Source organism: Xiphophorus hellerii, chromosome 1 (assembly GCF_003331165.1).
Source record: "Xiphophorus hellerii strain 12219 chromosome 1, Xiphophorus_hellerii-4.1, whole genome shotgun sequence".
NCBI lineage: Eukaryota > Metazoa > Chordata > Actinopteri > Cyprinodontiformes > Poeciliidae > Xiphophorus > Xiphophorus hellerii.
The window spans coordinates 6297553-6311370 of record NC_045672.1 but is presented as its reverse complement, the minus strand read 5'-3'; the positions used below and the strand labels follow the sequence as shown (position 1 = coordinate 6311370).

The following is a 13818-nucleotide window of genomic DNA, read 5'->3' as shown; positions in this document are numbered from 1 at the left end:
TTGTTGTGAACAAATGATATATATGCAATTTGAACTGAACTTTTCTTCACTATAGTTTTGGTTGTTTTGCACCCGATTATTTTAGGTATGTAAAGGAGTCGTCAGCCACAAGTGTAGCTTGGGATGAACTGGCAATGTACAAATGTGGCAAAGTACAAGTCAAGTCTTAAGTCTGGCCATTTTTTTTGTCTCTGGAATTAGTAAATTCACATCTGTTTATCTCTGCATTCATACTGTCCAACACTTCATTATATATTGCTTTAAACCACATTTTCTTCTCATCCTGAACAATTTTTAACAACATTGAAAACCAATTTCTACATCCATATTTAAAATCTTTGCTCTCAATTCTATATTGTGAAGATGTTTAAATTTAAGGTACAAATTGCAACATCGTGAACACGACAAAGTCTAGTAGGGAAATAAATGAGTAATTTATTCTGAATGAGTCAAACAATGAATCAAGTTTTATTTGTATAGCACATTTCAGCAGCAAGGCATTTCAAAGTGCTTTACATCATATTAAACACAAAAACACAATGCGACATAAAATCAACAATCAAAACACAACATTAAGTCAGGTTCCATCAATAGATTTGTAATTGATTACGTTTCAAATACAATCCTAAACTGGTGGGTTTTTAGTCGAGTTTGCATCCATAGAAGGTTTACCTGTTACATTCCTACTGTGTTATATGGAACAAAATACCTATTGCTATTTTTATTCCCACTCCCATGAACAAAACAGATAGTGATTTTATGATGACATTTTCCGCTAAACGCAACAGGAAGTACTTCTCCAAAGGTAAGTTACACTATTTTGCTTTTAAATGATCCAAAATCCTTTAATACAACGTTCGTTTAGAAAAACAAATTCATGTGGGCATCATTATGAAGCTACAGCTAACATCAACAGATTGCTATGAGCCATAATAACCCATCAACACCACTGGCTAATAATCAAGATCTTCCTTTCACAGTGCAGCAGCTGCAGTCTGCAGCTCAAACAGCAGCTAAAACTGGTACTTAAGACTGTCTGTATGTCTGCACATTACATCAATATAAACAAGCACAAGGCAAAATAGGAAAAAATATTAATGGTTTAATCTGCAGGTTGGAGTACACATCAAACTCAGTTGTTTCACCATGGGGAAAACAAACAGCACATCCTAAGAAAATGAGTGCATATCAAGCTTCAAATTTTAAATACTGCTGGATTCAGTCAAATATAACTGACTCAATCTTTGTTCACTTTTTTTCCACCAGTTGTCTGCAGCTGAGAGCGAATCGTGTGTGTATGTCAGAGAAAGGTGAGAGACTCACCCTGTTAAAGCTTTTGGCCTGGAAAAGGTGTCCGTTCACTCGGTAGAGCTTCCTCCATCTTCTGGCCCGGCGGCGGTAGACTGATTCTGGAAAAAAGATTGAAAAAGCTGAAGAGCCGCAGCCTGGTAGCTTTGCTAAGGTTTCATAATAGCATAATAGTATAATATTTTACATCATCCCACTACAATAAATGCTTTTAAAGCCATTTTACTTTTCATGATGTCTATGATGATTTTATCAGTATGAATCAGATCGTATTTAAAGCACATTTTGCTACAAGGTTCCTGTATCTTTACTGGTTTATTTTCTCGCAGAGACGTGTTTGCCTTTCAGCTGAGTTAGATGTGTAGCTGTAGTCTGTTGAAACAGCTATTATGCTGTACAATAAGTAAAAAGCAGGATGTAGACACTGAGCTGCTGAGATGATCTCCCAGTAATAATTCATTAGCTGCTCTCCCAGACTTTACTGGCTTCCTAGTATGTCTGGCTGCTGTTAGTGGGTGTGGCTATGATACATTCCTCCAATAACTCATTTTCCCCTCTGTTGCCATGGTAGTCAGACCATATATCTGCCAGCTATTGTCAGTGAGGATGTCAGGATGACATGGTCTTCTAATAAAAGTGTTACAGCTAGCTCAAGATCAAAGCTCACTGTGTGATGCTTGATGAAACTGACTGAAGCAGAGCAGCAGGAAGAAGATGCTGACACCTCACAGTTTTGTACCTGCGTGACCCAGAGTGAACTCCAGATTTTCTGATCATCTTCTTTGAGCCAAAAATGTATTATTCCACTTCTGGATGTGAAGCATGACTACTTTCTTTTCCAAAAAATAAAACTCATTCCATCCTATTTAACAGCCATCTTTCATCCCAGACTAGCTGCAGTTGCAGCTAGTCTGCAACTGCAGCCACAAAGATGAGTAAATAAACATGACACTTTATCCATGGCTACAGTCTGGTGTGTAACAATATGACCCATTTAGATTCGGCAATCTAAGCAGATTAGGTTTTTAGAAGATTATATGCTGCATGATGCACATGCTGAAGTTAAAGGTTTTGGGTTTCTGGTTGTGTGACGAATGTCCATGTGATAATAAATTCTGTTTCTATCTCTGTGATTCAGGGTTGGTGAGATCAGCGTGAAGGATCAGGAACAGATGCAGGCCACCTCCTGAAATCAGTTCAAGTCAGACTGTCATCGTCTTAGTTCCTTGTTCTCTGAATAGAAGTGTGAGATGCTACACCTTCTTACATCTCATGCTAGATTATAATAATACATTGTATTTTTAAAAAAATGATATGACAAAATGATAAAATCACTTGGATAGAAAGAGCAAAAGGCTTCAGGTAGAATAAGATAAAAATAATAATAGTATTAAAGCACTAGCACAACCACTAAGAATAAATCTGTTATTAAAGTCATCTAAGTGATGTTACATTCAGGAAATGTGATGATCTCTGTGATTCTTACAATCCAGAAAACATGGGTGAAATCATGGAGTTAGACAAATCAAATGAGTCACGTACTGAATTGGCTAAAATATATTTGGGCTCTGCCAGCAGGATTAGAGACACTGACATTCAAATGGCTGTCAAGAGAAGGCGGGTCACTGCAGAGGGCCTGTGGAATGTGAGGGAGGGTCCGTGTTGACCACTGTGGTCAGGGAAACATGAGGATCTTATCCAAAACACACAGCACACAGCAGAGTTAGCCAATCATTTAAACAAACTCACACAGACAAACATCATGGCACACAGGATGGGACTAATCAGACTGGGACCGAGTGGGACCGTCTGACACAAACACACCAACTGCAGCTGATTGAGGTGAAGCTTTACAAAGCTGGCAGACAGCTGCAGGTCTGTAGAATCTGTTAGTCACCAGATCAACAAACAGGAGAGATCACAGCTCCCTGTGCATCCTCCTGAAGCAGTCAGAAAAACTAGACTAACACATTGTGTTTGGCTTTAGACTCTGGTGTAGACACTGCCCCTGACTGAAGGATCAATTGGCTGTGATCAGCATTAGTGGTGAGCCGAAGATTCAACTTTACGACGAAATGCTGTTTTTCTGCAGGTTATTCAGGAGAGCAGGACTTACAGCACTTAGTCCAGTTCTGTCCGCTGTGGAAGATACTGAATTTGGAAATCCTGGGAGATGCTTGATTTTCTAAGAGGTTTAAATCTACAATCTCTGGGAATGTAAACAGACACTGCTGTTCACATGTTACTCATTGCTGTTTAGGCCGGATGGAGCAAGCGCAATTGGACCTAGCATACGTCATTTACCCAGAAACCATCTGTCCGTGTGAAAAACTTTTATTTAAATTGAAAAACCAAACAGTTCACAATGTTTTTACTGCAATGTCTAAAATGAATAAAGTAAAGTCTAACGTCACAGCTGATTGTGGATCCATTTAACTAAACTCGCAGATGACGGTTTGGTGACTACAGCTGTAAACATCGCTAACTATACAGGTGAGCTGGTAATAGAACCCAAACCCAAACACACCAAAGAGATTTCCTCTTTCAGTTCCTTCCTTCAGGTTTAATCAGATTATCTGTTGTTGCTAGAATCCGCTCTGTTCCACTTTAGTGCCGTCACTTAGAGCACAAGTCCTGTCTTCTCCACTCCCACCCCGAAGGTCAGAAATGCTGATGATGCTCCTACAACACGTTTGCACTTGCCTAACGCTCCTTCAAATCACTGACAAATTTCAGCACCATCCTCAGGAGAACACAACCGCTCCAGCGCCCCACATTTCTTCCAAAGAGCCAGAGAGAGAGAGGGGGGAGGACATAGAGGGAGGGAGGAGAACAGGTTACGTAAAGGGTAAAATACAACACCTCCAGATGTATAGGCCAACACGCAGAGTCCTGCCATTCTCTCTGAAGAGGGAATAAAGACGAGCATCCAGCGTGCCGCTGATGGACTGCAGGTTGAGAAATGAGTCGAGCAGCTGAAGTTCAGGGTGGTACACGCAAATCTATCAGGACAGGACATTTACAAAGGCTTGACTCACTTCCAGACATTGTTCCTTTCACAGGAAAGTAGCAGCCACAAGTTACTGCCAATAAGACCCGCCCTTTCCCTCACACACAAACACAGTGGTCATGGTGTAACGATGCACATCTTGTGTTCATGTTGCTCTGCCAAAGTACAGCTTCTCGCAAAAATCTTCACACCCAAACAATCTTCAATGTTTGTTAAGTTCCAACCAAAAACGTCAGCATATTTCATCTGGATTTTATGTGACAAACCAACACAAAGTAGTGACTAAGAAAACAAAACTTGCTTTCAAACATTTTTCTTCTAATAAACATGTCGAGAGTTTAACCTCCTTTACTCTGACACATCTAAATATAATCTAGTGTATATTTAGATGTACACTAAATGGGGGGTTCTGCGGTCTCTGCAGTTCTTCCACAGCATTGGATGGCAGAGGTACAAACCACCATGTGGGATGGCAGACAAATCAGTGCCACGTGCTGATGAGTCAGTCCATCTAGGTGACACCATGCCAACAGATCTATTGCCATGTTACCCCCGCATCCAACTCACAGCACTGAGCAGTGAGGTATGCATAAGAACAGCATGCGGCGCATCAAAGTGGGCGATGAAGCCAGTATGAGCCGATACAGTATGAGAAAATGTTGAAGCTCAACATCAGCGACTTAAAGCAGTGACTGACCTCCACAGTCACTCGGCTCAATCTATTTTAAACTGTTTAATTTATTCTGCACAGTAAACTGTGAAAACCTCGTTTAGTTCGTGAACTGATCCAAACAGTCACAATGAAGACCCCGCCCCCACCTTACCGGTGCGGGGCTGTACACGTCTGGCCTATATCTAATATCTGGACACAGATACTGGCTATACACTCTGAGTGATTTCAGATATGCAAGTCAAAAAAACAAAAAGCAAAAACAAAAAAAAACCCAATATGAGTTGATATGATCCACCACGCTATCCAATTTCACTTCGAATTTCACTTGCTTTAGAGCAAGTGCGCTGGCAAGTGCTGAGTGCGCTTCAATGGGATCGGTTCAGTTGAAGAGACTTCATTACTCTAACGAAACACAACACAAACATGTCTTGTCTGCCAAGTATAGCGCAGATTTATAAAACCTGACTAACAATGAACCAAAACACACAGCAAAGCAAAACGATAGTACTTGTCAGCCTGCAGGTGTAACTGAGCTGTGAGGAATAAATGCATTGTATACATCGATAATAAAAATGTAATTTGTTTATTTGCTTTTACAACTACTTGCTATGTAATGCAACAACATTCAGTGCTGCTTCAAGCTAGCACTTTAATCAACAGCAATTTTAATAGTTAACTATAATGACTGTCATGTTCGATTATTGTTGTGGTGGACCAATACAGAGAGGGAGAGGCATCGAGCAGATGGTGAAGATTTAATGAGAAATTGTGATCAAAACAAAATTTACAGCCAACGAGGTGAACACAAAAATCAGGAACAAAACAGCTAGTCGGTACAGGAAGAGCACGATGCCTCCCATCATGCTGTGCGTAGCCTTAGGTTTTCAAAATGCTTCTGGTAGCAAGAACTAGTCATTTAGTTACTAGTTATCGCTAGTCAAACTCTGCTCATAATTCTTATTAAAGTAACACTGTTTTAAATCCGGGGATGCACTAAGAAAGGCAGGCAGGTCAACCAGCCGTTGACCAGAAAGAGTTTGTTTAGCCCTGACTGGTGATTGGTACCGCTGTCCTTTCGGCTCCACCCTCCATAGTGTTGGCTCCTCTAAGAGCTAAAAAGTGCATCAGCAAGTCAAATGTTCATAAAAGCTAGATTTGCAATTAACAACTAAGGCATCTACATTGAAAACAACAGCTGATAAGGTACAACAGCCATGTCTGATGCAGCTGCATGCTGGGTGTTTAATAAGAAGTACATTGCTGGTGCACAGAGACACAAAGTAATAACAGCTGGGTTTTATTCATCAAGCTGCTGGCCATCACTGAAGCTGCACCATCAGCTGAGGCATGTAGCTGACAACAACACTACTACTGTGAAATCTCTTCCTGTCAGTTCGACAGAAACTCCCACAACAGAGTTCTTGTTCACGGCTTCAGAAGAGCGCCAACGCAGGGAGCTGTGAGGGCTTCAGAGGCTGACTGACACGGTGAGCTACAGAAGGTTTTAAATGTGAGCAGACTTTCAGAAGATTCATGGTGCTGCATGCTCTGAGGAAAGAAATGTCAAGATCAGCAAACACCTGCTAAAAAATCTGATCATCAACACTCCTTTTTCCTTCCACTGCTCAACATTTGATCTTTTAGTTGTGAGAGGAACTCTACTGAAGATGTGGGGCCGGACCTTCAGTAGGTCCACATCACAGCTTTCTGTGTTTCGCTTTCCTGCTGTTCCTGCAGAAAAGCCGTTCTCTAACAACTGAACATTTTCCTACGGCTCAAACATAAATCAGGCTGATGCATTTAAAGGACAATAATACTCAAATTGTAAAATGAATTAATAAGATAACTGCACCTGTATGCATTGCCTAGTCATGTTCTGTATGGCCGACAGAGATTCAATCGGCAAGCAAAGAAAACCTGGAGCAGATCTGATCTACGTTCAGCTACAGTGTCACTGTTAACAGACCGAACTGCTTCATTCTCTTAAAGAGTCTCTGATGAGAAACTGGACTGGTCCCAGAGAACCTTTGCTTTAATAAAAGACACATAGTGAAGTCCTCCTGAATCCTCCATGTTCTCCTACCTTTGATTCGAAAATAGAAGAGCAGCCTGAGCAGCATCCCTCCAGCCGGAAACCAATCAGTCCTTCATCCTCTGGATCACCAGCTGACTTCCAGATCAGGAACTCTCCTCCACATCTCTGTATCAGTCTCACAGAGCTGCTTGTCTTTCCGCTCTGCTCTCCTCTCTCCCTCCTCCCCTTCCTTTTTATTCATCTGTAATCTCCTGAGAAGTGCTCATCTTCAGCTTCCTGCCATAAACATGCCAAGTTACACACATCAGAAAGCTCCTCCAGCTCCACCACTAAACTGTTCTAGTCCTGATCTGGTCGGGCAACTGAAGCTCCTGGCAGAAGGGAAAACTAAACCACACGCCTGAGCCTTTTTAGAGCAGTGTGCAATAGTGTTGCAGTTTCAGCTTCATGCCCACAAGATGGCAAAATTGGTTGTGATATCTGCAGCAGCAGCATCTGCTCCCTCCACCTTTTAACACAAATATAAACCTTTCTTACTTGTAGAAACCAGATGAAATCTACATGTTCTCACAAAGCAGGTGAAACGAGCAGGTCTAACAGTTCTGTGTACCTCTGCATCACCAAAGACAGCAGGTCACAGGCGACATTAAGCTGTCTCATTTGGATCATAGTTGCTATAAGTTAAAAACAGACACTGCAGGAAATGTGAGAATTCACATTTTTGATACAAAGTAATGTATCTCTATTCTCTATTAGACTTTCTTGTCAACTATGTCACTGCATTTGCAGTTGCTCAGGAAGGTCATAGACTTCTGATTAATCGGTTTTGTGAATCTGACAGTTTTTTTTTCTCACTGATTTTGTAGCCCAAGGTCAGTTATGCCAAAGTTGTCAGTAGACAAGTGGAAATGTTTGGTTCTAGCATGTATTGACCAACACGATTCCTTATATCGCACTCCAGCATCACAGCCTCTTCAAAGTACCTTGTTAAATTTGATTTTTCTCAGGTATGCATCTACATCAGTGGGGAAAATCTGTTTTTGGGGCACTTACTTGCCACTGCTTCAGCAACCTCTTGCGGTATCAAGACGGATTTCCCTAATGACTGACTGAGGGTCAGTTCCTTCACTCTATGGAAATGACGGACACAGCAGAACGGTAAGCTCCAAATAACACTAAAAAGACAACTAAGCTTATTTCAGACATACATTTTGTGTTGCTATTGACGTTCTAGTCATTGGTTTGATCATTAGCGCTGTGTGCCAGCTTTTAGCTGTGTCCTTGAGGAAATAACTCTATTCCATGTTTTGAATATAATTATTTGGCTTTGTTTTTTTGCCGTCTTTGTCTAATGCATTCCGTGACCTTCTTGAAGCTTGCATAAGCTAAATGTGGATGCTTGTTTACTTCGTTCATATTGTGGTAGCATTCATATTTTAATAGGGGTCTGGCATGCATGCACACAATATTTAAAATAGATTCCATGTTATAGGTTATTGGTATGGATGGAGAGGGCGTAAATAGAATAATAACAACAATGGGATGCATTTCTTTGAATGTGTGGTTCTGTAGGTTCTCTATATTGGTCATTAAGCTTGTCTTGGTCATCTTGGGACAATAAAATGATCCCAGAAACAATAATGACACAACGAGCCTTGTCACATCACACAGCTGCTCAGGACTGATGGGGAAACATCTATCTATGGTAACTTCCAGACTTCCTACATGCCTATCTGAAAAAGCTCTGTAAGAACAAACAAGTCCAAACAGCAGACTCACAACTCTCTAACATCAACCACGTTCATGTATTTTATATCAGAACGAACCGAGACTATAATGTGTGGTAAGTGCGATAAACAAAAAAACCTTCAGCTGACAAGATGACAAAAGCCATAAATTCAACCATAAACACAAATACAGGCTCACAGTAGAATCTCCTTCTCCCAGCCAAATTCAGACTTGGACAGGCTTTGGTCTTTTCTTGCCGGCCAGTGTTGCAACAGCAGTGAGGTTGTTCAAACATTTTCTGAATTCTTAAACAGTGACGAGGGAAGTCTGGAGACACTTTTATCAGCGCAACCTTCAAGACATTTCTCCTTTATCTGAATTTGTCGGCAGCAACCTGGGTTAGGCAGCTATTTTCTCTGAATCAAAACGTTGGCTAAAATAAGCACTGAAACACAGATAACATAATTTTAAAGATATTTATACTGTCGTCCCTCAACTGTCATGAGAATACCAGAGTGCTTGAAACCTACTGACTTTCATTAAGTGTTTTGAAGGTGATAGCTAAGGGGTTTTTAAGGAAGTGAGTAGCTGAAAGAAAATATAGTACATTGCTTTTTTTTTTACTTTGTTACTGACTGGGTTTACATGGGTTGCCTTCCTCCACTATTCTGTTCAATTCTCATCTTTCTTCAAAGCTCAGTCTGGGCTTTCTCCCAGTGACGGAAATTTCTACGGTAGAATTTCCACTGGGCCAAACAGTGAACAGAAGGAGAAGCTGTGAACGATGCGCTGTTTTAGAATTGTAGCAACAGCCGATGAGGAAGTGAAGGAAGCCATTCAGACAGTGTTTCCAAATACTGAATTAACATTAGTGTGACCAACAAGGTCTATCTCTATTGGTGCTTCTCTCTTTCCTGTGGAGAATGGTTGCTTACAGTGTAGGGAATTTCCTGTAAGCTTCATGGCGTTGAACTGGCACATTACATGTTGAGGTTTTAACATTTAAAACCTCAACAGAGTTCCCACCTCCAGAAAACAATTGTTTAACAGGCTCCAATTGATCCAATCTTTTCAGGTATAAATAAAAGTGTTCATCAGTGTGTGGTGTCTTTCCAGAAAGAATTTTGCCTGACAATCCTCTAAAGACTGACGTTCTCCCTGTTGCTGTTGCCCTTTTTCCTTCCACTAACTTTTCTGTTGATATCCTTGAACAGACCAACCAGCTTCTTCAGCAACGACCTGTTGTGGCTTCCACTCCTTGTGAAGGATGTCGATGACGTCTGTCCAGTCAGCCCTCTTCCTCATGATTGTGTCCTACTGACCCAGAGTTAGAGGCCATTCGAAGGCTCAGGAAAGCTTTGCAGCTGCCTTTAGTTCATTTGCAGATTAGGGCGTGAGACCATGAGTTTCCATTAATGAGATTTTTCAAAGTATTCTTTGTGCTACAGATAATAGGTTTTTATATTCATAAAATGTGCAAGAAATAAAGGCTTGGAATATATTAATACATATGTGATGATTTTCTGAGTTGACTGGCAAAAAATGTTGTACTTTTATGCAATAAACCAATTTCTTGAGATGAATTACTAACTCACCCAAAGAGAAGGTAAACCTTTTTCAGTCAATGAATGTGCCATCTTAATGCTCTACAGCTTCTCTCTGGAAGCTTACACCGAGTGAAAAAGATACAAACTGACCTTTACATAGAATCTGTTGGATGAAAATTAACTCTGAGGAAAAGGCAATTGAAAAATCCTTTGTATCAAAGTAAGTTCAACATTTAAGCTCCACTCTTTTCTGCAGCTGCAGATACATTGTTATATTTACCTGCTGAATTAAAACTAATTTTAACCAAATGAGGAAGATCATGACTATTCCAAAGTGGACATGGCAGGTCAGAGCTGAAAGGATAACAGAATAACAGTTAAGGATAACAGTTTTCTTTTTTTAACAAAAAGAAAACGTAGAAAAATACAGCTTTACGTCGACTTCTTCAGTAGTGTTCAAGTATTAGCAGGATTGAAATAGCGCTGGAAAGTAGTCTTGACTGGTGCAGCTCCTGCATCTAAACTCATGTGTATTAAAGTTTGCACAATGTTATGATGTAAAGAATATAAAGAGTAAGAAGAAAATTGTGTGAAAAACTAAGTACCCCCTCTTGTTTCAAAAGGTGGAAACAGGAAAGTAGCAGCCAGACAGATGTTGCTTGTCAAAGCAAATAAATAATCATCAGCAAATATGATCCCCTTCATAAATATCAGCCTCTTGTTGCTATGGAGAGGAGTGTGTCAGCACAATGCCAAGAAGAAAAGGCTATAGCAGTGCACATGCTCAATTTTGGACTCTACAGGCCCCAGTAGAATGTTAATGTTAAAATTTCAGGACAGGACAGTCAGAAAAAGACTAAGCCTAAACCAGACTAAGCCAACTAAGGAAGAGTTGCCTGCAGAAAACCTTTCCTCTCTAAGAAGCAAAGTTGCATCTGAAAGTAACAAAACTTCTGGAACAGTGTCCTTTGAAGACTTAGCAAATCTAAATGATTTCAAGAAACATTAAAAAGAACAGTGGACCAACATTTCACCACAACAATGTCAGAAACCTATCAAATCAGACAGAAAAGGTGGCTCTAGGGCACCTGGAGCTTATTTCACTCCAACACCGAAATGATTTCAGAACCTGCTTAAGACCAGATCTACACCGTGTCCCAAATTATTATGCAAGTGATATTTTCTCAGATTTTCTTAAATGGTCAATGCAAATGATGGTCAGTATAATTTTCAAGTCATGAACTATTAGAGTGTAAATCAAAATTTACTGAACAAAGCTCCCAATGGACCCCTTTTTGATATCACCTGCACAATTCTTGCATCCATTGAACTTGTGAGTTTGTGGAAAGTTTCTGCTTGAATTTCTTTGCAGGATGTCAGAAAACCTTCCCAGAGCTGCTGTTTTGATATGAACTGCATTTCACCCTCAGACCTTCTGCTGGAGGAAACTCCAAAGGTTCTCAATAGGGTTGAGGTCAGAGGAGGATGGTGACCACACCATGAGTTTCTCATAGCAGCCAATGACACAGTGGTATTCCTTGCAGCATTCATTGTCATGCATGAAGATGATTTTTGCTACGGAAGGTGCGGCTCTTCTTTTTGAACCACCGTCCATTTTCACACCTTCAGGGACTCTGAAGGGGTCGACCAAAGATTCTCTCCTCATGACTTCGGCCCAATAAATGACTCCACCACCTCCTTGCTGACGTCACAGCCGTTTTGGGACGTGGTGGCCGTCCACCACCAATCCACTACTGCGTCCATCTGGACCAGTTGCACAGCGGTCATCAGTGAACAAGTCTGTTTGAAAATTAATCTTCATGCACAGCTGGACCCACTGCCACCGTTTCTGCTTGTGAGCTCTGGTTAGGGGCCCAATAGTAGGTTCATGCACCACAAGCCTCTGGAGGATCCTCCACCTTGAGGTTCCAGAGGCTCCAGCAGCTTCAAATAACTGTTTGCTGCTTTATAAGGGCGTTTTAACAGCTGCTCTCTTAATCCGATGAATTTGTCTAACAGAAACTTTCCTCATTGTGCCTTTATCTGTACAAACCCATCTTTGTTCTGAATCAGCCACAAATCTCTTCACAGTATGATAACGCTTCAGTTTTCGTTAAATATCTAATGTTTTCATACCTTGTCATACAGCACTACACTATCTGATGATTTTCTTCAGCAGAGATCCTTTCTCTTTCCCATATTGCTTGAAACTTGTGGCCTGCTTAATAATGTGGAACATCCTTCTCAAGTAGATTTCCTTTCATTGAGCTCATGAGACAAACTAATCAACCAGCTCTCTGAAATTAATTATAGTAATTCAAAGAGCCCTGACACACAACACCATCTATAAATTTAATAGCACAACAAAAAATTTAATCTTTATGACACTTTAGTCCAATTTGCATAATAATTTGGAAGACGGTGTATATGAAAGTAAACTGTTCACATACAAGTCTGATTGCTGTCGCATTTAATCAGCAGTATGAACGACCAGACAAAAAAAGGTCAGATTTCAGCAAAGAATCGGAACTAAGCATCAAGTGTGAATGTAGTCTTTTTGGCTAACAATAGCAGAAAGGAGTCGGCGAATGAGTGATCAGTTTATAGGTGCTGTTGCAGTGTCACACCTTGTCATGTCGCCATGGAAACATTATCCAAGTATACATTAGCTCCACTTGTAAAAAAATAAAAATAAAAATATAGAGCATAATAAATAAATCAAGAAGTTCTTGCACCACTGCTGTCATGACACTTTGAACATCACTGTGATACAGATTATCAACTCTGAACAATGCTGCCTTGGTAACGGAGCACAGAGATGAAAACCCTGGCTGCTGTATCTCTGGTCTGGAGGTTAAAATTAGAATTATAAGCCACCATCTTCAGAATTAAAATTAGCTATGCATGATGTAATCATAACTACACATCTTAAGAGAATTTAACCCACTGACTAAGGAATTTCTCACTCTTTTTCTCTCCAGTCCAGAAATTACTGTACCTGTGTAATATTGTGCATTATTTTTCTATTGTGGATTACTTCCTGAGGGTGGAGAACCTCAGTCTTGGATGGTTTTTAGCCCAAATCAAACTTTAAATTTAACTTGTCTACTGTTAGATGATGCCACTCAAAAGAAACGCTCGCAGCATTTTTCTTGGGGATTTTTTCAACTCGCATAAAATATGATTTCCTGACCCGGAGCTATGCTCTCATATCTGGGAGGAAGTTGAACCATCAGTCCACCAGAACAGTAACAGTAATACACAGAACAAAGTTTGGAAAAATGCAAATGATTAAAGGTCTTCCTTCTCATTTATGATGTTTGTGACCTTGACAAGTCACTGTGCTCCACTGTTTCTGCAGACATACTTTAAAAAATCATGGTTAAAATGCTTTCACTTCACATTACCAACTGAGAACAGCAAGGTGACCCGGTCAGGCGTGAGGTTCAGTGAGCAGAGAAACGCAGACCAACACAAGAACAGGCGTTTAAAAAAGCTGTGACAGCAAGGAGAGAGG

The 13818-nt window shown here is 40.5% G+C and overlaps 2 protein-coding genes across 7 annotated transcripts in view; both read right to left on the bottom strand.

Annotated features, from left to right (window-relative positions):
* Positions 1–13818, bottom strand: part of LOC116721371 (tumor necrosis factor receptor superfamily member 14-like) — a 1133408-nt gene that overhangs the window by 696915 nt on the left and 422675 nt on the right. The gene's annotated exons all lie outside the window — the stretch shown is intronic.
* Positions 1–13818, bottom strand: part of prkcz (protein kinase C, zeta) — a 106731-nt gene that overhangs the window by 55780 nt on the left and 37133 nt on the right. For 3 of the 6 annotated variants that reach the window (XM_032564622.1, XM_032564623.1, XM_032564624.1), the window contains exon 5: positions 1324–1409. In XM_032564622.1, the coding sequence (XP_032420513.1) occupies positions 1324–1409 (86 nt within the window). Of the gene's footprint in view, positions 1–1323; positions 1410–4170; positions 4292–7074; positions 7461–13818 lie in introns of those variants that run through there. The other 3 variants (XM_032564630.1, XM_032564647.1, XM_032564637.1) reach the window with 2 other exon arrangements.